Source organism: Actinia tenebrosa, unplaced genomic scaffold (assembly GCF_029948245.1).
Source record: "Actinia tenebrosa isolate PJP-AT-01 unplaced genomic scaffold, QUT_ActTen_1.0 PGA_scaffold2__45_contigs__length_23673736, whole genome shotgun sequence".
Classification (NCBI taxonomy): Eukaryota; Metazoa; Cnidaria; class Anthozoa; order Actiniaria; family Actiniidae; genus Actinia; species Actinia tenebrosa.
The window spans coordinates 20,440,438-20,463,705 of NW_028292579.1; the positions used below are offsets into that span (position 1 = coordinate 20,440,438).

Sequence of the window (23,268 nt, forward strand, 5' to 3'; positions counted from 1 at the left end):
TGGTTAGTATTTGTTTCACGGGTTTAGTGCGTGCACTCTATATAGTGGCCGCGGAGCACCCTAAAAAGTGTGTGTGTGGGGGGGGGGGGGGGGGCAGGGGGGCAGGGGGGCAGGGGGGGTTAAGATTGGAAAATATGAGACTGGTATAAAATTCTGCATGAGTTCCCAGACGGTGCTCGGCTCCCAACCATCACAGTCAATCCACAAGAAATGTGCTGTAAAAACAACACTGACAAGGTAGAACTGATCAACTTCCTTTATTAAAATATTTAATAGACAACACGACGTTAGGCTGTCTTATAAATCGAGTTATTTACATAGCAATACTCATCTTGATTCTTTTTGTTTCGCCTTTTCTATCAGTATCGATGTAAGATCCCTCGAGTTGGGTAAGTATGTATTTGATTATCAATGCACAAAGATACAAATGCACGCATCTGCCCAATCTATCTGAATCGATTTACTGTGGACTAGGGCACCGTTAACTACGGACTAGAGGACTATGTTGGGATAGTTCCACTTCCGGGTTGAGTAGGAGCATCCGCTTCATTGTCGCTGGTGTCTTTTAATCCTTGAAGACCCTTTGGTAGACGTGTGTCCTCATTCTCACTTCCGGTTCCGGCAACGAATTCTTCATAAGTTGATTTCTCTTTGAATGGCCTGGGTCCTAATAATTCAATCATGTCTTCTCGGTTTAAGACTTCCTTCTCCAACAGACGTTTAGCAACCTGGAATACAATGAATTTGAAGCCCTTTCTTAATAATGCGTGACAAAGAAGAAGCTTTCTAAACACAATGAAATCGATTATTGGCGGGGCTCGAACTTAACCCCCTTGTCTACTAGAAAACATTTGAATTTCTGTTTCTTAATCAAAATTTGTTAGATTTTTTTCAACTAGCAAAGTCGCAATGTTCATCAGCTCAATCACAAGCTTTCATAAAAAATTTTCTCGTAAACAGCACATAATGGTAATAGCACATTTCCGAAATATGCTTCGCTGTCACGCACAAAGGTTTCAATGCGAGGCTTCGTGCATAATGCTCAGTGAAAGTAGAAAAGATTAAATTTAATTTCGCACATAGCCTCTTCTAAAACCGTTGTGTGTGACAAGCGAAGCATATCTCGGAAGTAGACTTTTTTTTCTGGTCCACTCTCTCCTAAAATCGTGCGTTCTGATTAGCCATGAAAAACCCAACCCTCTAGGGACGAGGATTTCTTTTAACACGCGATTCTATTTACATACCTGTTCTACATTATGTTTATGATCAGTCAGTAATTTTGTCGTTCTGTCATAAGCCCTGTTTATGAGTTCTCTGGCCTGTTCATCTATCAGCTGTGCTGTGGCTTCGCTGTATGGCTTGTCAAAGCTTGGTTCGCCTTCTCTTGGCAGATCGAACGATACGTTGCCTAGCTTTTCGTTCATTCCAAAAGTGACGACCTGAACAGAACAGGCATATGACAGTTAACTATAGCCCATATATAAAACGTTTGCGCTTCTCTTTTATTTACAAACCTGTGCATATGCGCTCTTGGTGACTTTACTCAAATCATCCTGAGCTCCTGTAGTTATGCGACCAAAAAATATCTGTTCTGACACGCGGCCACCAAGTGTCATACACATTTTGTCTAACAGCTGCAACAGACAGTGAATGATAGTGAATGATAAGTATGGGTTGGATAGCAGTTATTACAATAAGTTAAGTAGGGGATGGCTCAAACAAAAACTACTGGTTAAAAGGAAAGTGTGGATACAATGTAAAGGAAAGAAGGAAAATATATAATAGAACAGAAATGAAGTGAAGTTGTTTGAAGAAAGAAGAGGAGACGAGACGAGAAATGGGTGGAGTCAGGAGATGAAAGAGAGGGGGAAGAGAGGGGGAAGAGACAAGAGGGAAAAAAGAGGTAATAACAATGCAGAAAGGTAAAATAACAAAGGATGGGATTAGGTTACCTGTTCTGTAGATAATAAATATTGTTCTTTAGGCAAATATTGTGCATAACCCAATCCTTTTCCTCTAGGAATGATGGAAACCTACAAAGGAAGAAGGGATCAAATGAGAAATAGAAAATAGAAGAAAGAAGAGAAGGATAAAAAGAATTCTGCAGGCAATACCTTGAGTAGAGGATCAGCATGTTCCAAGAACCAGCCAGCTACAGCATGTCCTGCCTCATGGTATGCTACTGTTTTCTTTTCTTCTGGCTGAAGAACTTGAGTCTTCTTTTCTAAACCTTCGTTTATAACAGTAGAAATAATGCTAATATTACATGGCTTCTCATGTTCAAACTGACCACTAAAATTTGACTTGCACTGCTGTTCAGGTAAAGAAATAAAGGGATTTGAGACTGCATAAGCAGGTAGGTTCGACTCCTGCCGGGTTCTGTGTTGTATGTGAGTAGAGTTTCTGGTTGGTTCTCTCCTGTGCTTCAATGATTTTTCTCCTGGTTCTCAATTTTCCTCCCTTCACAAAAATCAACTTCTAAATTCCAATTGGATCATAGAACCAGGGCCAAAGGTTTGTTTGCCACTGGCTATTAAGTGCTAACCTTGTAAAAACAAGGATAGTAGGTAGTCAGGGAGTTAGCTGGTACGAGGGGTACTAGTATTGGGGTGCTAACAACACATGCCCTAATATCCTTCCCCTATCTTCCCCTATAGCCCATTTATAAAACAATTCTGTCAATTTTTCTACCATCAATGATCAAGCAGTCTATTAGCAAAGATGGTCAACATTACCTCCAATGACTCTCTCAATAGCCTTCTCAAAATGTGATTCTTCTACCACAGGTGACAAGTATCTTGCTGCAATAAGCGCTGCCTCATTACACACATTAGCAATATCAGCACCTTGAAAAAATAAATATGCATGTCAGCTATTTTTATAAATCCAGACATGCAGCAATCACACATGCAGCATTAGCAAAAATAGTGGTGATCATGTACTTTACTTTGAAGTGCCTATGACCCAATCTCAATATTTTCAGTATTGATTCTACATGAAGTGAATAGTCGAAATATTTTTATATGATTCGAGTGATGCATCTTGAAGATATCAAGGTTTATACAGTACTTTCAGTATGCTAATGAGCATGACATCATTATAGGCATGATTAAATATACGAAAATTTACTGGGGTAGTAAAATATCATGTATAAAACATAATTATCTTACTCAGGGTTTATAGAAAGGTTATCACAAATTTGTTTTCTCATAGTAATCAGTGTTTTGATTTAAAAATGATGACAAATAAACCCAAATGCCTACTATAAAATCACACTCATTAGCATACTGGAAGTATAAACCTTGATATCTCCAAGATGCATCACTCAAATCATATAAAAATATTTCACCATTCGACTATTCACTTCATGTAGAATCAATGCTGAAAATATAGAGTTAGGGGTCATAGGCACTTTAAATGTAGTGCCAGTAGTGGGTACATGTAGTGTGTGCATAGCAAAAGAAGTCCATTTTCAATAGATGTCTTAATGTAAGGTGTACCTGTAAATCCTGGGGTCAGTGCAGCCATTCTTCGCGCAAGTTTTTCTTCATCAACATTCTTCTTGATTGGTTTCAAGTGGACTTTGAAGATGGAGCATCTGAAAGGAAGAAAGTGTAAGGATATGTAAGAACTATAATAAAGATATTCACAGACAAGAACTATTATCAACAAGGGAATCAAATTAACACAGTAGTAAAAAGCTAGACTCCTAACAAGCATGCCACATTTGCATTGCCCTTATCTCCAGATAAAAAGAATATAATGTTAACAACATTTATAACCCATAACAGTATCACCAACAAGATCAACACTACCATCACCACCATTGTCACCAACATCATCACCACCACCATCATCATTGTCAACAATATCATCACCACCGCTACCATCATCATCGCCATTATCATCATCATCATCACCACCACCATCATCATCATGATGTCTATCAACAACACCACCATCATCATCATTATCCCCATCAACATCACCACCACCACCATCATGTTTGTCAACAACACCACCACCATTATCATCACCGCTATCATCAACATCACCACTTTCATCATCATCATCATTATCATTATCACCATCATCATCATCATCCTCATTATTATCATGAACAACATCAAATTTAGCCATGTACTTTACCTTCCCTTGATGTCTGGTGCAGACAAGTGTATCTGTCTGTCAAACCTTCCAGGTCTCAGTAAAGCAGGATCCAATACATCTGGTCTGTTTGTACCAGCTAGCACTACTACATTAGTAGTAGAACTAAAACCTACAAATAACCAAGCCAATATTGTAATAAACCATATACTCTTGATATTTCCTATCATAGGGTATCATTTATTTGTTTAATGATTGCACATTTTAAATGAATAAATAAAATACATATGATAATTACCATCCATTTCTACCAGAAGTTGATTCAGAGTGTTCTCTCTCTCGTCATGTCCACCAAACTGTCCTGTTCTTCCTCGTGCTCGTCCGACAGCATCAATTTCATCAATGAAGATGATACAAGGTGCATTCTTCCTGGCCTGTCCAAACAAGTCTCGCACTCTAGCTGGACCAACACCAACAAACATTTCCAGGAATTCTGATCCAGACACGGTTAGGAAAGGTACTTCTGCTTCTCCTGCTGTGGCTTTGGCAAGAAGTGTTTTACCAGTTCCTGGTGGCCCAGATAATATTGCACCCTGAGAATAAACAAGAAAAATAAATGGACTACAGTATCTTGCTCACAGAGCACCTGAAGTCATTGACACTGAGAAACGGGAAGCACGGGTTGCGTAGCAGTGAGAGTGCTCGCCTCTCACCAATGCGACCCGGGTGTCCCACTGAGCTCGGTGTCGTATGTGAGTAGAGTTGTTTGTCTGTTCCCTCCTGTGCTTCAAGGGTTTTCCGGGTTCCCCAGCTTTCCTCCCTCTGCAAAAATCAACTTCTAAATTCCAATTGGAATTACAGTGGATGAATAGCTACTCTGTAGAAATACCACTGTTAAATCCCATTAATTATTTTTATAGTTATTAATTATTATTAACCTCAGTCCTGTACTAAACCCTTGAAATAATAAGTAACATAGTACAATATATAATATGAGCAGCAATGAGCAGCAGTCATAACGCCCATTCAGATCTTATGTGAATACTATTGCTTAGCCAATGTCTAGGGAATTACGGTCTTTTCGCTACCTTGCACTTTCGCTACTGCACTTTTGCTACTAATAGAAGTCGATTCACTACTTAATAGAAGTCGATTCGCTACCTTGAGGTAGCACAATCCCTACTTTATCTCAAGATGCCTGTAAACCTCCTCTATAACATTTTGGATCGTTTATTATCAGTATTTCTAAGTAATTTATTATTATTTGAATGTTTTTTTGAAGAAAGAAATTTCAAAGCGTATTTGGCGTAATGGACAAGTCGGCCTCATATCCGTCTTGTAATCTGTTATATCGAACTGGTTTCTTGATTTCTCTCTTTTCTTAGAAAATTTTTTGAAGGATATTCATGTCAAGGAAGAATTTTAGTTACGAAAAAAGCAACCTAGTGGAGTTATTTTAGCTTCGTTGTAAAGTAGCGAACGGACTTATGGCGTTATGTGACAACAAACAAATAAATACCACACAACGCCTCACGCCGGGAGTCCATTGGCTACTTTACTATGAAGCTAAAAAAACTCGAAAAAAACCCCACTAGATTGCTTGCTTCGTAGCTAAAATTCTTCCTTGACATAAACCTTTTATTTTGAAGTCAAACTTTTAGTTATCAAGCAAAAGCGGGAATAAAAATAAGCCTTCATTTCTCATAGCTTTCGATTTGTTTTTTGTCACACAACGCCGAGAGTCCAATCGCTACTTTACTACGAAGCAAGCCAAAATAACTCTGAAAAAAAACTTGACTAGACTTCTTCTAAAACTAAAACTAAAACTTTTTATTTGTCAGAAAAGTTCTTCATTGAACGCAAGATTTTATTAGTCGTTAACTCGCACATAAATGAGATGTAAATATCCTCTCTTCGCTAGGTTTAGATTACTCGATCGACATCTGACCAGAAAATTTATAAGTTTCAATGCCGTAAAACCCAATTTAAATTTATCGATATAGACTCAAAATTAATATAATTATATGTAATATATATTCCTGATATTGTGATATTTAACATTTGAGATAAGGTAGCGAATCGACCTTTTAGGTAAGTAGCGAAAGTGCAAGGTAGCGAAAAGACCGAATACCTGTCTAGGAGTTTAATTTTACGTTCTATAATATTTTTAAAGTGAGTTTGACTTGGATAATCCATGTCAAAAATCCATGTCAAAGTTTAATGAAAATCAAGATGATATAGCACAGTGGATGGTCATTACCTACCTTAGGAATCTTAGCACCAAGTTCATGATATTGTTGAGGGTTCTTTAGAAAATTCACAAACTCCATGATCTCAAGCTTAGCTTCTTCACAGCCAGCAACATCCCTAGCAAAAATAAACAAATATTGTTATTCAAAAACACAGACATAGTAAGGAGTGCGTTAGCTGCAAAATGATGAAAATGAATGGAATGTACAGCATAAGTGGAAAGGAAGACTCCTACTTACTTGAAACGTATATTTACACTTGTTTCTTTGTTGAATAATTTAGCAGTAGAGCTACCAACACCAAATATACCCTAAATACATAATCATGATCCAAAAATTAACATAATTCCTCTTTATTCCATGTCAATCAAGTCAAATTCAAATATAATTTGTTTCATTGTTGTACAGTGCAACCAATGAAACACTGAATTGACAACTAAAGAAATACATGTGAAGCACTGGTGGCGTGCACTGCTAATGCGCTGCCTCTCACCAATGCAGCCCAAGTTCGAGTCCTGCTTATCTCGATGTCATATGTGAGTAGAGTTGTTTGTTGGTTCTCTCCTGTGCTTCGAGGGTTTTTCTCCAGGTTCTCCGGTTTTTCTCCCTCCTCAAAAATCAACTGCTTAATTCTTATTCGATCTTTAGGCTTTCACCTAGTTTGGAGCTTGGCTCTGTTGTGATTGTCCCACGCTGTGATACGACAGTGAAAAGCTTTGTAGATTTTTTTTTGTAGATGTGTTTAGGTGCTATTTAGTTTTTGTGCTATTTTCTGGATATATGGTTTGCAATCTATCATGTACTATAGTACATGTATTTCAATGTACAGTAGAGAAGAGTTCCAGGACAAGGCCAAGTTCTTTTCAGTTAAGACCCTCATGTATAAAAGTATCCTGATTCAATCCCTATTATAAATGGGTATAAAATGATGAAACTTATTTTCTCATTGCTAATCATCGTGTAAATTAATTGCCAACCAATAATTTATTGGAATTAAGATCCAAGATTTTAGCAAAGTAGCACTTACCCCCTGTCCCTTAGAGCCAGCAGATAACCGTCTACTAAAGTATATTAATGCTCCTATGATTAGTAAGGTTGGCGTCAGCTTGATGAGCTCCTTCCTGTAGGTCAATAGACAATGATTTATCAAGCAAAATTATTACTGTTATGTGGTATGGATGTAATGCCAATATTCACTGTGACAGTGCTGTGTTGATCCAAGAATTTTCATTAGATAAAAAGTAGTTATACACTGTATGCTATGAATGGTTCAGCAAATTAATGTACAATGATAACAGTGCGATGCAAATTATATAAAAGAAAACTTTTTAAAAAAACACAAGAACTCTGAGCTTTGCATTTGGTAGTCCTGCTCCAATCATCAGGGCCCGGTTGCACGAAGGGTGGATAGCGCTTATCCAATGGATAAGGATTTAACTGTCAGATAGCTCTATCCACCCTTTGTACAACTGGGACCAGGATAAAGAAAACTAGTAAATAAATGAGTTTGAGCTGTTTCAATGCATAAAACATAAACAATGGAATCAATATAATACTGAACACCATACAATAAAAAAGGTTTCTTAACTGGCATTTTAGTGTCATTCATCCTTCCTTATTCTGACAAAGGACTACATGTTAACATTAATAAGTATACCTTTGAGCTCAAGATATTTTTATTAATTGCTTTTTAAGAAATCTATCGTAATGTTTCCAATTCCTTAAATAACACTTACAGCCACTCTGACTCCCTGACATATGTCACTGGTACCCAATAAGATGGGTCGATATTCATCTCTTGCTGAACAGCCTCCAGATTGCGTTCAAAGTTTTCTACACTACCAATCGTGAAGGTTAAGTGACCCTAAAAAACAAAAACACAAATAATTAGATCTTATTAACCGAGTGGGAGGTCTGTACGGGATAATCTTGACCGAGGTTGGAATGTACAGACCAAGCGCAGCGAGGTCTGTACCCGACCGAGGTCAAGATTATCCCGTACAGACCGAACAAGCTCGGTTGATAAGAGTTTTATTATATGACCACTTTTCATTGAAAAGGACAAAATGTTTTCGCCGTAAGATTAATATGCGATCGGACCGGTTAATACCGGAGAACCTAGACCAGTCCGCGATACGATCTATCCAATCAGATTGCTTGATTTGCTAGTGTCCAGGCTCTAAGATTCACGGTCATATAATAATACTATAAATTAAATATCTATGAACAAAATAGGTTATCAGTAGCTTAAATAATAAAACCTATTTTTGCAAGCAGCAAGATTATACATAATGATCATGGTAGTGATGAATCGTCATCATTATTATAACAACTCATCGCCTCAGGAATCATGAATAGGATGATAATATTCTTACCTCATGGGGACTACTCTTTGTGTAAACCTTTACTTGACTTTTATTAGAAACAACAAGTTTGTCGACCTGTTTATAATCAACACAACAAGAGAATTAATTCAAAAGTTAACTCAAAAGGGAGATCATGCATGAAGCTGACCACTGAATCAGTGACACCTATGAGGCTTGAATAACACAACAATGGTAGACCATGACATAGCATTGCATGCCAACCATGCCATTATTTTAGTGACAACTTATAAAATACTATAGATCTATGGCATTACGTACCACCATTAAGAGATCTGTGTAACTCCGAAGTTAGAGTGTGACCAGAGAAATTTACTTCCAAGAAAAACTACAAAAAAGTATGGGTGGTATGCACCGCTAATCAAACTTACATCTCCTTTTTCCAGGTAATTGGTACGGAATTCCTGCCAGTTAATTTCTCTAACAGGAGTACCACTGTACATCAGAAGGTATCCGGCACCAAGAGCCAAACCAGTAGCTAGCCAAATCTGTTGTTGGTAATTCTCAAAGAAGTTCTGCCACCACTGATTATTGCCACCTGGACCTTTCCCATCTCCTGAACTACTACTTCCACCTGATTTCTTGTTAGAACTTGAATTATTATTTCCTGGAAAAGGTGCAATTTATGCAGCAATTAAAATGATACTCTTAAACCAGAATTATTTCCTGGAAAAGGTACAATTTATGCAGTGATAAAAACGATACACTTAAAACCAGAATTATTTCCTGGAAAAGGTACATTTTATGAAGTGATTAAAACAATATACTTAATCATAAAGATTAAATTTCAATAAAAATGTTAGAATAGTTTTTTCCACAGTTTTTGCCCTTGATTGAAGGCTGCTACAGAGAACCATAAGATTCATTCAGGTGATTGATACCAACCAATACCTCCATTGGCTCCTAGATTGTATGTGGTGTACTTGGTGTTATAGTCTCCAAAACAAATGTTCTGACATTGTCATTGAATTGTCATAAATTTGTAAAGTATATCAATTCTATTTATAGAAATTATACATCTTTCTGAAAGATTTTTCAAAAACAATTTTTTTACCAAGGGCCAATCAGTGAATTAGAAAAATAGTTAATTTTACAAATAAAAACAGAAATGTTTTATAAAAACATCTTACCTGATGTGTTATTTTTGGACGATTGTTTTGAAGCTCCAGGAAAATACTTCTCAAACCCTAAAGAAATAATTTACAATAATAAGAAATGAACTGTAAGTAACACTACAACATGAATGTGGATGAACCAAGAATTGATAACTGTGTCATAATATCTAAACAAAGAAAACAATTGCAAAAACAGGAAAAAAAATTTTTTTTTCAACTTTTGCTATGAAAAGTATGCTTCACGAATATCACTGTATTCCTGGCTGTTTGAGATTCCGTGTCAACTAACCCTATAAATAATGACATGATCAAACTTTTTTGTTATGCAAGGTTCCTCTTGTTATCGTTTGAAAGGTCAATCAAATCATATATAACAAAAGTCTTACAAAAGACAACAACTATTTGACATGTTGATCACCATTTATACCTTCCACACATGTTTTTTTTCGTTACCTTTTGGTGCTTGAGAGCTAAACCTCGCGAGACGGTCAAAACATAGTTGAGTGAGTGGTTTATGAGTCAGCAAAACTCTTGTACTACAAGAAAAACGACCACCCTAAAGATAACAAGATATTATATAGACAATTCTTATCTTCCTACTGCACTTTCTCTTCAGGTATACCTAATATAACGAAGGGAACCTGTAGTACATCTATGCATAAAATGAAATAATGCAATATTGAATTTATAAGTTGAAAACAAAGTTCATGTCGTATATATGTGACGAACCTGGGTGTTCAGGAGAGTTCGTATAAAGGAACTATTTAACCAAGGTTGTAGAGGCTTGGAGCAGAATCTGAACGCCATGACCGGCTCTTGTAGTACTATGCAATTTATTGTAGGGTTTTTGGTATAAAAATAGGCTAAACTACCAAGTTATAATCACATCTTTCGGGATCTTTTCTTCATCAAAGGCTTATGCAACTAAAAACCAAGATGGCTGCCACTGGTGTCTAGTCTATTAGCGATAATCTATACCACAGGGAGACCAAAGAAACAAGAATAACTAGCAATCTCTCCTCACACAAAAAAGAAATTTGAAATTACAAATCTAAAAGTGTAAAGCAGGTGTAAAGTAAGAAGATTTTTTAAAAATCTTTGGCTTTGAGATAAATGAATAATTCTAAAAAATGTCAATAATAATTGCGATTGTTAACCTTATACCACAGGGATACCATCAAACTATTTTTTTCCAAGATGGCGGGGCGAAAGATTCAATACGTGCAGCAAGAAACACCTTCGTTTATAAAGAATTTCAAGGCTCAAGTCGGCTATAAAGAGCCGGATAATGTAGAAAGTAAATTCGAAAAGCTAGAAAAGAGTTCAAATGAGGAAGAAGAAGACCGAGATGGAGAGAAACCCGTGGTTATTCTTGGTTCAAATGTTTCTGAACAAGAAGCGAATGAATTCCTGGCTAAAGAACGAGAAGAGGAAGAAGAAGAAGAAGATGAAGAAAGTGAGGAACAGGACCATGGTAAGTTAAATTGTTATTTTTCTTTGTTTACTTATTTCCTTTCTGGCCTACCCCTCCCTTTCTTACCCTTCAGTACCCCTAAACTTAACCCTCGATGTTGAAGTGTCATGTAGAATCTTTAGACAATCTTTTTATAGTGATTGCTTAGTCTTTTAATATCGTACAACTGCTTATTCTTGGCATAGACCCTAGTAAATTCATTTATACAGTCCAGTGCAAGGAGTGATGCGGGTAGGGAGAGGGAAGGAGAGGGGAGGGAGGGGGGTGGTGTTTGGGAACTGGTGGAACTAACAAATTTGCAGTTGACTTGCCCCTAAGTTGTCAGAGGAAAGCTTTGGGATTTTCCTTCTTTTATTGGATTTAAGACCAAAAAAGGAAGGGACTTTGCTTCTTATAAACAAGTGGAATAAAAATGTAAGGAATAATACATCTTTTGATTTGTTGCAGAAGCTAAAAGAAGCAGCAAGGTGGAAAATAAAGACAATAAACAAGAAGGGAAATTTGTGTTCAAAAAACCCACCAAGAGAAAATCAGAAGAATCTAGAAAAGATGATAGAAAAAAGCAAAAGGAAAAACAGAAATCGTCTAGCAAAGCAGTGAAGAATGCAAGTCTGCTTTCTTTTGGAGATGATGAAGAAGAGGAAGATTGATGACGGGATTCTGGTCATGCTCCTGCAACTCAGATGTGCTAAAAAATTCAAAATACAATTCATTGCTCAAAGCTACATTGAGATGCAAGTGCAATATGCACACTGTGAAATGAAATGAAAAAATAAGGGAATGCTATAAGCAAGTCAAAAGATACCCAAGGTATCCCATGATGCAAAGCATTAAAAGAGCCATAATGCAATTCTACCAACGATTACATAGTATAGTAAAGAGGAGCTGAAATAACCATCAGCAGGAGTGGCAGTACTGTTGCGCCTTGCTTAATGGACACACAAAAAATATAGACAACCCCTAGCTATTATCAGATGGACTTTTATATTGTCCTGGCGATATGCATTAACTCACTAAGATACCCTGTTAATATGGACACTGTAAATCCAAACTGATTAGCTAGATTGAAGAAACAATATATAGGTGTTATATTCATTATTTTATTGCTTCCAAGCCTTTGTCATTCAATTTTTGATGGTCTTGCCCTTTGTACCAGATCTTGTTTATTACTCCTAAAGTCAAATAAAAACAGGTCTTAGAACACCAATAAACCAATCATATTACTAACCACTTTTTCAAGAATGTCTTTAAATTGACTCAACAAATTCATCCTCAGAGACTTTGTTTCTCGCAAGTTCAAGAGATGAGATGAAATAGCCACAAAACTCAAGGGGCAATTTGCACTAAGGTCATATGAACCCATCGCTTGGAACCATTATTAGTTGTGTCAAAATGAACCCTCAAAATTAGAATGAATACCTCGATATTAGTAAGAATGTTTAAGAAATTCAAAATTGTCCCAAAATAGGTCAGGAAAACCCCTTCACGATCGATAGATGGTTCTCTTCTCCACGCTTTATGCTGATGCACTTCCTGTCTGTCCGTGAATTGCATGGAAATGTTAGCGCCAAAATGCGCACGTTTGTCCCCCAAATCTGGGACTTTCGTTGCCACTACGCTTTGCCACTCAGTGTTCTAAGTGCGCATATGATTGTCCTACAGATTTAATACAAATTTCCTTAGAGATATTACCTTGTCAAATAGATTGATGTAATAGTATGGTCTAATATTGGAATTCACCACGTAAGAAACGTAGCGATCATACATGTTTGTTGGCATTCTTCCATTGTATTAAAATGGTTACGACTAGAGCTGCATCCTTGATAGGTAAAACTCTGGCAAATATCTTTCTCCTTGTTAAAGTAATATTGTACCACTGGTACTTTTTGGCAGCTACTATCGTCTCTTGGATCATCGCAGACATCGTTAGCTGTCAAAGGTGGGGCTGATAACACACAGTCACCTTGGAAATAAAAAAATAGTTATCAACATATCTCTTTTTAGTATGGGCGTGTTTCCCATTTCAGACACCGTGTCATTCCCTAGAGTACCATTTCTTTGTTTAACGGTTGCGCATGAGAAGACACATGAATACGGATACGACTTAAACAAATAATTTTATTCTGAAGAGAATGCCATGTGGTTTAAAATGCAAAAACATTACGCCCAATGTAAAAAGGTCTTTAGTTACTCTGCTTCAAAGAAAATAAGAGGGTACCATTTGATGGAAAGACTCGCGTCCCGGTAAATATTCCCCGATAATCACTTCGCCTTTAGCGAATAATTGTTAAACAGTACTCGAGGTGAGGCAAAACATAGGCATTATCAATCGAGGCAAAACTTTTGTAGGCGCCAGACGCTTAAGGCGACGCAGGGCTTCTGTTTTAGCATACACTTTTTTCAACATATCGCCAATATGCAATTTAAAAGGTAGATTATTATCCAGTGTTACTCCTAGGATCTTAAGACTGTTCTAAGACTGTTTTAAGACTGTTCTACCGTAATACGCCATGAACGACGCGTTACTTTTTCGCTCCTACGAAATCATGCATCTGCTCTTTAGAGGCTTTGCACCATCACGTGAATGGCAGCCATGACAGGAGGCAGAAACAATAGACCCTTTTTGAGTTCCAAATTACCGCTGTGTTTCTTGATTACAGACTCATTTACTCAGGCTTAGCCTCGATTTTGTGAAGAATAATATTCACGTGTTCCAGTCAAGGTCCGTCAAGTTTCAAAGTGTTCGTATTGTTGAAGTTGTGCATTCTTTACTTTACCGTTGGTAAATGTGAATATCTAGACACTGATTCGAGGCTTAGCCTGAGCAAATGAGTCTGTAATCAAGAAACACAGCGGTAATTTGGAACTCGAAAAGGGTCTATTGAATCTGGTCTATGATTTACATGAGAAAGAATTCAGTTTCCCAGGGGAGAATGACTTTATTCTTGTGCCTGCTGTCATGGCTGCCATTACGTGATGGTGCAAAGCCTCTATTAGCCATTCCGTGTTTGAGGCAAAAGATGGGTCGAGTTGGCATTGCAGTGCATTGTGGGATGGTTTTAGGGGACGAAATAGCCGCCATCTTGGAAATATGTCCCTAAGACAAGCCCACAAAGAAATGTCATGTAAACTCGACCCAGTTTTTCTTCTACCTCGGCATGGTTCATAAAAGTTTGTGACAATGTAAACAGAACACTTCCCAAACAAGTCAAACACCTGCTCAAAGTATAGTCAGGGACTAGAAGAAATCCGGTCTAGCCTGTTTGATGACTAATGTACAAACCAACTGAGTAAATGACAGACCACGTGATTTCATATGATGTCACGTGATGTTTTTAGGAGTCAGTTATGGCGAGGCTTGAAATCTTGTCCCGAAATCAAAAATGAAGACACTGAGCTCGAATCTAACCATTTCATTCGTGTTTGTTTTTCATATAGGCGACTGCCTAACAAAACTTGTCGATAATACTGTCATGAATAGAGTATTACCTACGCGGAAGCAATTCTTGCAATTTTAATTTCAAACATCAGTAATGAAATTATCTACACATATAGGGATTTGAATTGAAGTTCTAAGAGCCTTAAACAATAAAACTGACATTCTGTGGAATGAGAACGATGTGTACAGAGATAACGGACTGTTGCCCCACGACCAGTACTCGAAACAAAATTATTCTGGTGTGATTTACATTAAACATAGAATGATTTTATTTAACCCGTGAAAGAAAAATGACTATTTACTTAGTACTAGTTGACAAAAAAACGAGAGAAAACAATGGGTTTAGAGTCTACTACTAACTATTATGCGTACAACCTTTTCACGGGTTAAATATACTCACTCTAGCAAGATTTTCTCACTTTTTTGTAGTATATAGATCTAACTGTATAAGAATGGAAGGGTTAAAAAGAATAAGAAAAACCTTATGTTTATAATGTTTGAATCATATATCTTAATTTTCCTACTTCTCGTGCATTTCGTTTGAGATCTTAGTAACTAAAGGAATAGGACTTGATTGTGGGAGGAATGGAGAAAACCTGTGGATAATTGACTTCGAAACTAAATACTTTAGTAGTGCTTCTCTGTGATATTTAGTACCTAAGACAAACTGTTTTATTTCTATGAAAGACACAAACCTCGTTACTAATGATCATATCTGTTTCTGAAAATTCTGGTTTCGTTCAGTGTTTTTGTTTGTGGTGTTGATGGTGGGGGTGAAGGTGCTCTTTCTTTGAAATTGGACGGAATGGAATAAAAGAGAACTCCTTTGAGTAAACTGAGGTTGCTACAGTTTGAAATGTTCTCTACTCACCTAACAGGCAGAGAATACCAAAATATATAACGACGAACCGGCTCATTTTGATCAAGTTACCCAAAAGCACAATGCATAAGCTAGGTATACCGACCAGTCTTGGAAACAGCACGGTGGAACTGTTGTACCAGTATTCGTCCAAAAGGTAGAAATCATTGATTGCCCACTTAAGTGCTCAGAGAAAATAAAGTCTCCTATTGGTTTAAAAGCGCTGTTTCTAGAGCAATTTTTCACTTGTCAGGGCATTGTTTATATTGTGCTGATGGATGTTGTTAAATGAGCGCGAGGTGTTACGCATAACGCCATCTATTCGTTCTCTATCTGTTGATTAACAAATAAAACGCCTTCGCCTGTGGAAGTAATTTAAGCGCTCGGTTTTTCAACACCGCCGACAAGTAAGTGTCCTTTTTTTATAAGTTTTTATATCGACCGAAAGATGTCGGATGACTTCTATTAGGATGCTGTAGCTATGGCGAAATAAAACGTCTCCTGGTTGAGCGGAAAAGGCGGCGGCAAATAATGATGCTTATTAGTGGAGCAAGAAACGAACAGGATGGGAAGCTGTGAAGCTCTTGAAAAAGGTTCCGGTTCCCTGTTTGAAGTGGATCGTGCACGTGCGCAGTACGAAGAACGACATCCATCCTATCTTATTTCTATTATATATCCACCCATCTATACATGCATTCCATCAATCCGTCATTCAATCAAATAATTCATGATATATCTACTTCTCCATTTCTCATTAATCTATCTATCCATTCTTCATATCCATCCATCTATCTATCTATCCACCTATAACAACGATCCGTCAATCAATCCCATCCTTTTCCATTCATCAAACTATTCATCCATTTGTTCATCATTTCTTCCGTCTTTCTCTTTATCAGTTCTATTCTCTTCCTTCATTTCCAACGAGTCACAGCTTCCTACGCAAAATCTTCACTACAGGCTGTTTTCAGATTTTCATCAAACTCGACAACCCTAGCGAATCTCATTCTCTATACATATAATATGTACGATTTCCACGTTCATTTGTAGCTGCATTACTTTCTACCAAGTACATCACACGGCTCGTTCCATTTCTATGTACTGCGCATTCAGTAACCAATGAGCCTTGATAGTTCTCCAACCCTGTGATCTAAGATTTTTGGGAGTAAGGGCCACTGCCTATTAAGATAGGACTGTACTGTATTCCACGTTTCCCCCCCCCCCCCCCCTCTCTCTCTCTCTCTTATACATACGCTTGAGATAGGGGAAAAGTATAGTTTTTCGCAAAAGACGAACAAGCATCATTTGATCTGTTAAAATTCAATAGCGAGATCTGATGGAAAACTTATCGAAACTATCTAAATCTCCAGTGAATTAACATATAAATAATGTCGATTTTTCGTAACACTATTTAGTGGCCAACAGATCAATAGCATTACTAGGAATGTCGCAACGTTGTGCCATAATGTCGATTTTTCGTAACACTATTTAGTGGCCAACAGATCAATAGCATTACTAGGAATGTCGCAACGTTGTGTCATAATGTCGATTTTTCGTAACACTATTTAATGGCCAACAGATCAATAGCATTACTAGGAATGTCGCAACGTTGTGCCAACGAGTATAAACGTCATAGGTGGTATACCGTTGTATTCGAAACAGTAATATATTCAATAAATATTTATCTGTCAGATACATGAAGTACCATCCCACTGATGTCTCTTAATCAAGTCAGAGTCTTGAGAGATGATGTCCGCGAATCTTGCTTACTAGGATTTTGGATGCATTCAAAAACATTAAAAATACGAATTCACAAAATGAAATCATGCGCACCTTTTCGGAAGCTATTATCTTGTTGTATAAACATCAAATATTGCGTTATGTACAAATGATTGTACAAAGAAAAACATATTTGCTTATGTCATTTGATAGGGCAATTAAACTAATCTACTCTAAACTGTCAAGATGTACTGTAGTTATTTCAAAAATTACTCATCGAATTAACCTGCACAATATCAGGGGTTTTTTCTGACTGAAGAGAAGCTAATTGTGATTTTAAACTCCTCACAAGTGTTTTAATCTCTGTTACTTTTCAGTGTTCTTCATAGTGAAACAAATAAACAAACGCTATTATTCTTAATTCTTAAGTTTACTATTTCCATCCTATGTCTTTCCGTTCTCTATCTTTCTGTCACAATCTAGCGACATCTTTAGATATTCGAGAAATGGGCTTTTTTACCTTCTAATTTATTTTTTTTATTCCATTCATTCTTTTCTTTTTCTTCCTTTCTTCTTCAAGGCATCCTTGAGAATCCACTATTGACATCAGTGTCCTTAACTGTGCGCAACGTCATTATTGTCTCACTTGCGTGCGTCTGCAATACATAAACAGGACACTGTAAAAATGTTTTTAGTCCAGTTCAATTATTTACGAAGTTCATGCGGAAATTTACAAGATGAGGTTCTATTTTTTTTTTCTTTTGACGTGATGTTATTGGTTAATGAGGCTGTGCGTTGTTACACTGATGTTTCTTGTGCACACAGGTTGCTGCTGGCACACTAAGGGAGGGGGAGGGAGTGTTAACGTAATGCGGAGGAATAAGTGTAAAACTGTATGAGTGTAAAACTGTACGGCATATAGAACCATCAAGGCATGAAATAGATGACGGGATTGAGGTCGAGATCTCTTTTCATCCAATGAAAATGATCAGTCATGACACGGTCATGATCATAGCACGGCACGGCACGGTACGACATAACCGAACCAGGAATTTTTCAGATTCATACCAGAGTTATGTAAAGTTATATATAACTCAAAATATTTACAACTAATGGAAACTTGGCCTCGAAAACTTTAAATTTATCTAAGTTCCCAATACTCTCATTAGATATTTATATTTCTGATTCATTACAATGAATTTTAAATAGAGGCATTCTTATGGGATTATTATTATTATTATTAATACTATTGTTATTGCTGTAAATTTGCTAGTCCCGCAGTGAACGAGCATTGACGTGCGTGTTCATCAAGAACATGCGTTGTGTGTCAATATGGTGAAAAAAGACTTGTATTAATGCTGCGTCTGAAAGACTTTTACTAGAGAGATTTTCATAAACCCGTGAAATAAGTGTTAGCGTAAGAATCATTAATACAAACCAGTACGAGTTATTACCCATCAAACAACGAAGTAATAAAATACAGTCAATAACCTTTCACTGCAATACTTAGTTGCCTCACTAATAACCACTATTACACATTATTACACTATTACAGACTACCACAGTTTGTGGTTTTTCTTTTTGTTTAAAGCGACTAGAGCAGATTTGGATAGGCGCTATATAAATATTTATTATTATCATTATTATTATTAATATGTGTTAATAGAAGTAAATAGCTAAATTTTGTTTCACGGGTTTATGAAAATCACTCTAAGATATTGAACGTTGTATTTTATGAAATATTTGTTGGATCACAACGATTGATGAGAACGATGACACTGACTAGCAGATATAGAAATAGGATTATTGAAGAAGTAAAGAGAAAGAGAGGGAGAGAGAAAAAAGAAAAACTCAATATACTTTTTCCAATTCGAGCTATAAATTCATTTGTTTTGATCCGCCCAGAGGTTTTTCCCCACAGTTCTATCTGTGTGCACTCACTTAGATCAGCCCAGAGGTTGTTTCAGGATTTGATAAAATCTAATATTTTTATTGGAAATACGTAATATAAGTTCAAGCGGAAGGTATAAACAAAGAGGAATCTTATGTTAAGTGAATTATTGAGTTATCACAGAAGAGAAATTGGAAAACTTAATTAAGAGTAAGTAAATAATCATTCCAATCTAAGCTATCTAATTAACTCCCAACCTAAGGGGATAGAAGCCAAGTCAAACTGAGAGAAAACAACATATCAATGCCTACTGGCAGTTTTCCTATTAACAACGAAAATATTGTTCCTCAAAATATATATTTTTGCTATTCATAGATAAAGAAGTACCGAATCAATGGTTCCATCGATCTGTAGGCAATAGTTTTAATTGGAATCAGATATCGAGAGAATCCAAAATGCAATCAAGGAAGCGTTGAGCGGAAAGAATGAATGATAAGGTTCTCAAAACAAATGCAGCTAAGGGACCACCATTTCGTTCATTGATCCTCCTTTATTTAATTTGAGATAAAACAAAACTTTCTGGGTCTATTTTCCTTTTTGTATACCAAGATTAGTTTTTACTTTATGTAGTACATATTGTGTTAGTCTCTATATGCACTGTATATTTAGTCTTTAATGTAAAACGCGAGTAAGATTTTTTTTAAAGAAGATGATGGATTGCCAGAAAAAACTTAAAAAAACAAAAAGAAAAAGAAAAAGAATGGTTTTAAGTATCCTGAGTATCATCAATGGATCATTATAAGGATCATTATATTCTCATAGACGTCAGGCCTGAACTAATGATCAATATTTTCACTATCCCTGCTCTCGTGAGCGCAATAACTCGTAATTACTAGAGCTCCTACTGACATTCCTTCCTGATGAAGAGATCAAATTAGAACGCAAACAGACAATCAGTTATTTTTATCACTGCATGGGTTTATTACTTATTGCTAGTCGTGGTTCTATTCCATGTGGGAGGTTAATGCGTCACTATAGGCACTGGTGGGTGGTGGGTTTAGAAGACAAATTAGATTTGATTATCTAATTATCGTATAGTATCCAAAGTTAGCCGGGTTTACGGGTTTATTACTTATTGCTAGCCGTGGTTCTATACCATGTGGGAGGTTAATGCGTCTATAAGCACGGCTGGGTTTAGACGAATAAGTAGATTTGATTATCTAATTATTGTATACTGTCCTAAGTAAGCCTCTACTGGACCTCTGCGGATTAAAAACATCGAGTGAAGGCATTTTTAGCATCATTATATATGAATGATTATATAATTTAACAGATCAATCTCAACTATCCCATTTTCTTTATCCATCCATCACAATCCCTTTCCATCCTATTCCATTCATTCATCTATCCCGAGCATCCCATCATATCTATCTACGTGCCCCACCAATCCACTCATTTATCTATCTATCCTACTTCCATCTATTCCATCCCGTATTATGACTGGCTCTCCAAACACTATAAGATCGCAAGTTCCTAAAGGAGGCAAGAACAAAAGGCCATTATGATGTACAAAATTGTTCATGGCCAAGCTCCTAAATACTTATCAGGCATCATTTTGAGACGCAAATAGGCTCGAGTGCATTCAATCTTCTTAGGTCTTTTATATATGTGACCTGAAACTACCGAAAACTTCAAATGATTTTATTTTTAACTATCTTATAAGAACACAAGAGCGACAATTTAGATTCTTCTAGATTTCTTAAAAAAGGAACTTCTTGAAATGTTTTTACTAAAGAAAAATAAATCATTTCAGCATTGACAACACTGAAAAGCAGTTTCCATCCATCCATCCATCCGTCCGTCCGTCCGTCCGTCCGTCCGTCCGTCCGTCCGTCCGTCCGTCCATCGCATACACAGGGGCGAAACTATGGAATTCTCTTCCTGAATCTTTAAAGAAAGAACGTTCCTTATCTGCTTTTAAAATTGCAAATAATATATATTTACTTCCTTCCCTTCAGTCTATCTACCTTCATATTTAAGGACGAACCAAGAAATAATATACAACAATAACAGTATATATTTGTTTCTTCTTTATATATCCAAAGTACCCCACAACAATCCAAGGACGTGTAAACCAAGGATGGCGCTACATTAAAGGTTTTAATATCCTCCATGTTGATTTGGTTATTCAGTGCGTACATGTCCTTTGGTTCATTAAACTGCCTATCATCCATCTGACTATATTCACAGTATTGATTCTACATGGGGTAAGATTTTGAATAACCCGGAAAAAAAGTATAGTTTGAATGCGGCTTCTAATTGAAGTTATGAAGGTTTTTCCATGCCATATGTGATAGGCACTCACTCCATACGATCTTTGTCTGAACTAATCATGCCAGTTAAGTAAATGTTGTGTAAATATCTAGAACTGGATTTCAACAAAGACGCCGCGAACAGCAGTAGAGATATGAAAAAAACAGAAATTCGTTAGCCACTGTGGAGAGAGTATAAACATATCTAGACTTGCGGCACGTTTTTAATCCAGAAATAATAAGGTATGCGTGGATCCGTATAAATGATTGAGTGGTGAGTTTCGTTTAGCTATTCATACAAGAGAAATGTCGAAGTTGAATGCACAGTTGTCGAGTCGAGAATCGAGTTACGGAAATGTCGCGTAACTCGAAAAATAAGGTTCAATCTGTTGGGTTCGTGTTACGTAACTCGAGTTTGATTTCAACGCTGTTTGTCATCGAGTTACTCACAGATGTCAAAGTGGGCGTGGCCCCAAGAATATGGGTGTGTCCGAGCGCGTAACTCGAAAAGTGTATAACTCGAAAATCGTAACTCGAAAATCGTAAAAAAACTCGAGTTTTTCCTTCCCTCATCTGAATTAGGGCATGGCAAACTCACAGATTGAACCCTTAATCAATCTCTGGGCTGATCTAAGGGCATGGCTAACTTACAGATCGAGGCTCTGAAAAAAGCAACCTCTGGGCTGATCAAAGTCAGGGCAAAACAAACGAATTAGCTCGAATTAGAATCAGTTAATTAAGCATTTCGAGTTTTCTTTTTCTCTCTCTCTTTCACTTTTCCGCTTCTTAATCCTATTCAAGGCATAGCTAATTTACAGATCGGATTATTGGAATTTAGGGTTGTTTGGTCTCACGCGCAGTCTTTTTCTATTAGTTTAGAACACTATATGAAAATAGTAGTGATACTTAGGTATACTATCAACAATATATATACTAAAAAAATGATTAATAGGCAAGGCTTATAAGTAGTTTCTCTTTTTTAAATTACTTAATATTAGTGTGGATGCGATTTGAATGCTCAACTGGCTCGGAAAGAGCGAACTGTAGCACGAGATCTGAAGATAAACTATCTAGAGTAGCACTGAAAAGACCATGGTCTCTTCCTATCTAGTAATTATGCGAAAACCATTTACATAACACCATGCCATGCAGCATATCATGTTTTACGAACAATACATTTTGTTATGTATACACCTATTTTAAAAATATACGTTGTTCACCAAAGGCGATAGGTTATTTCGACATGCTTGAATACAAAGAACATTGAGTGAGTTTCAACACTACTTAAGGTCCATGTCTTGCCGATCTCGGAATGACCTATCTGCGCTTTTCTCCTATCGACTTTGGAGGTGACACCCTTTTTTGAAATAAGTATTAATACAGAAAGCTGCTTTTTCTTACTTTTGCCGCCAATTTTATCATGGTAAAGCACTTAGACACTTCCATGTACTGTTCATTACTCAGTCGTACGAAATTTGTTATAAAAAGAAAAAATATACTTAGTCGTCATCATCACCATTACTATTCCTGTTATTCTTTCCTAATATAATAAAGATATTGGATCACTTATGAATAATATATAATTATTCCACTGTTAGACGCATGCCGTATTACATCTATAGCCATCCTTTTCTTGTCTCAAATATCTCTCAATATCTTCAGTTTTCCACATATCAGATCGTAGGCTAATTCATTGTACTATCTATGTTGAATACATCT

General features: G+C 36.7%; 2 protein-coding genes across 3 annotated transcripts; one reads left to right on the plus strand and one right to left on the minus strand.

Moving 5' to 3' along the window:
* Positions 1-242: 242 nt before the first annotated feature.
* LOC116296443 (mitochondrial inner membrane m-AAA protease component AFG3L2) lies at positions 243-10,792 on the minus strand. 2 transcript variants are annotated; one of them, XM_089034358.1, is made up of 18 exons: positions 10,585-10,792; positions 10,309-10,411; positions 9,875-9,927; positions 9,112-9,348; positions 8,732-8,797; positions 8,093-8,220; positions 7,384-7,477; positions 6,597-6,667; positions 6,372-6,474; positions 4,406-4,700; positions 4,150-4,279; positions 3,501-3,598; positions 2,736-2,846; positions 2,115-2,230; positions 1,953-2,033; positions 1,515-1,634; positions 1,245-1,439; positions 243-728 (listed from the first exon to the last, which is right to left on the minus strand). In XM_089034358.1, the coding sequence occupies exons 1-18, from the start codon at positions 10,660-10,662 to the stop codon at positions 501-503; spliced, it is 2,307 nt and encodes a 768-aa protein (XP_088890484.1). In that variant the 5' UTR covers positions 10,663-10,792; the 3' UTR covers positions 243-500. The 2 variants fall into 2 exon arrangements, with proteins under 2 accessions (XP_088890484.1, XP_088890483.1); XM_089034357.1 differs by having other exon boundaries at positions 9,112-9,347; positions 9,871-9,927.
* Positions 10,793-11,052: 260 nt separating this feature from the next.
* On the plus strand, positions 11,053-12,559 carry LOC116296412 (uncharacterized). The gene is made up of 2 exons (XM_031704431.2): positions 11,053-11,329; positions 11,777-12,559. Exons 1-2 carry the CDS (start codon positions 11,053-11,055, stop codon positions 11,977-11,979), a joined length of 480 nt encoding a protein of 159 aa, XP_031560291.1. The 3' UTR covers positions 11,980-12,559.
* The last annotated feature ends 10,709 nt before the right edge of the window (positions 12,560-23,268 follow it).

What these genes read in the sequence shown, in the direction of transcription:
- LOC116296443 (XM_089034357.1), bottom strand. Translation starts at nt 10,662, where the DNA reads ATGGCGTTCAGATTCTGCTCCAAGCCTCTACAACCTTGGTTAAATAGT. An exon ending in GTCAGGGAGTCAGAGTGGCT is followed by an intron (nt 7,478 to 8,092) that starts GTAAGTGTTATT and finishes ATTGACCTACAG; the next exon opens with GAAGGAGCTCATCAAGCTGA. An exon ending in CTGGCTCTAAGGGACAGGGG is followed by an intron (nt 6,668 to 7,383) that starts GTAAGTGCTACT and finishes TTATGTATTTAG; the next exon opens with GGTATATTTGGTGTTGGTAG.
- LOC116296412 (XM_031704431.2), top strand. Translation starts at nt 11,053, where the DNA reads ATGGCGGGGCGAAAGATTCAATACGTGCAGCAAGAAACACCTTCGTTT. An exon ending in AAGTGAGGAACAGGACCATG is followed by an intron (nt 11,330 to 11,776) that starts GTAAGTTAAATT and finishes GATTTGTTGCAG; the next exon opens with AAGCTAAAAGAAGCAGCAAG.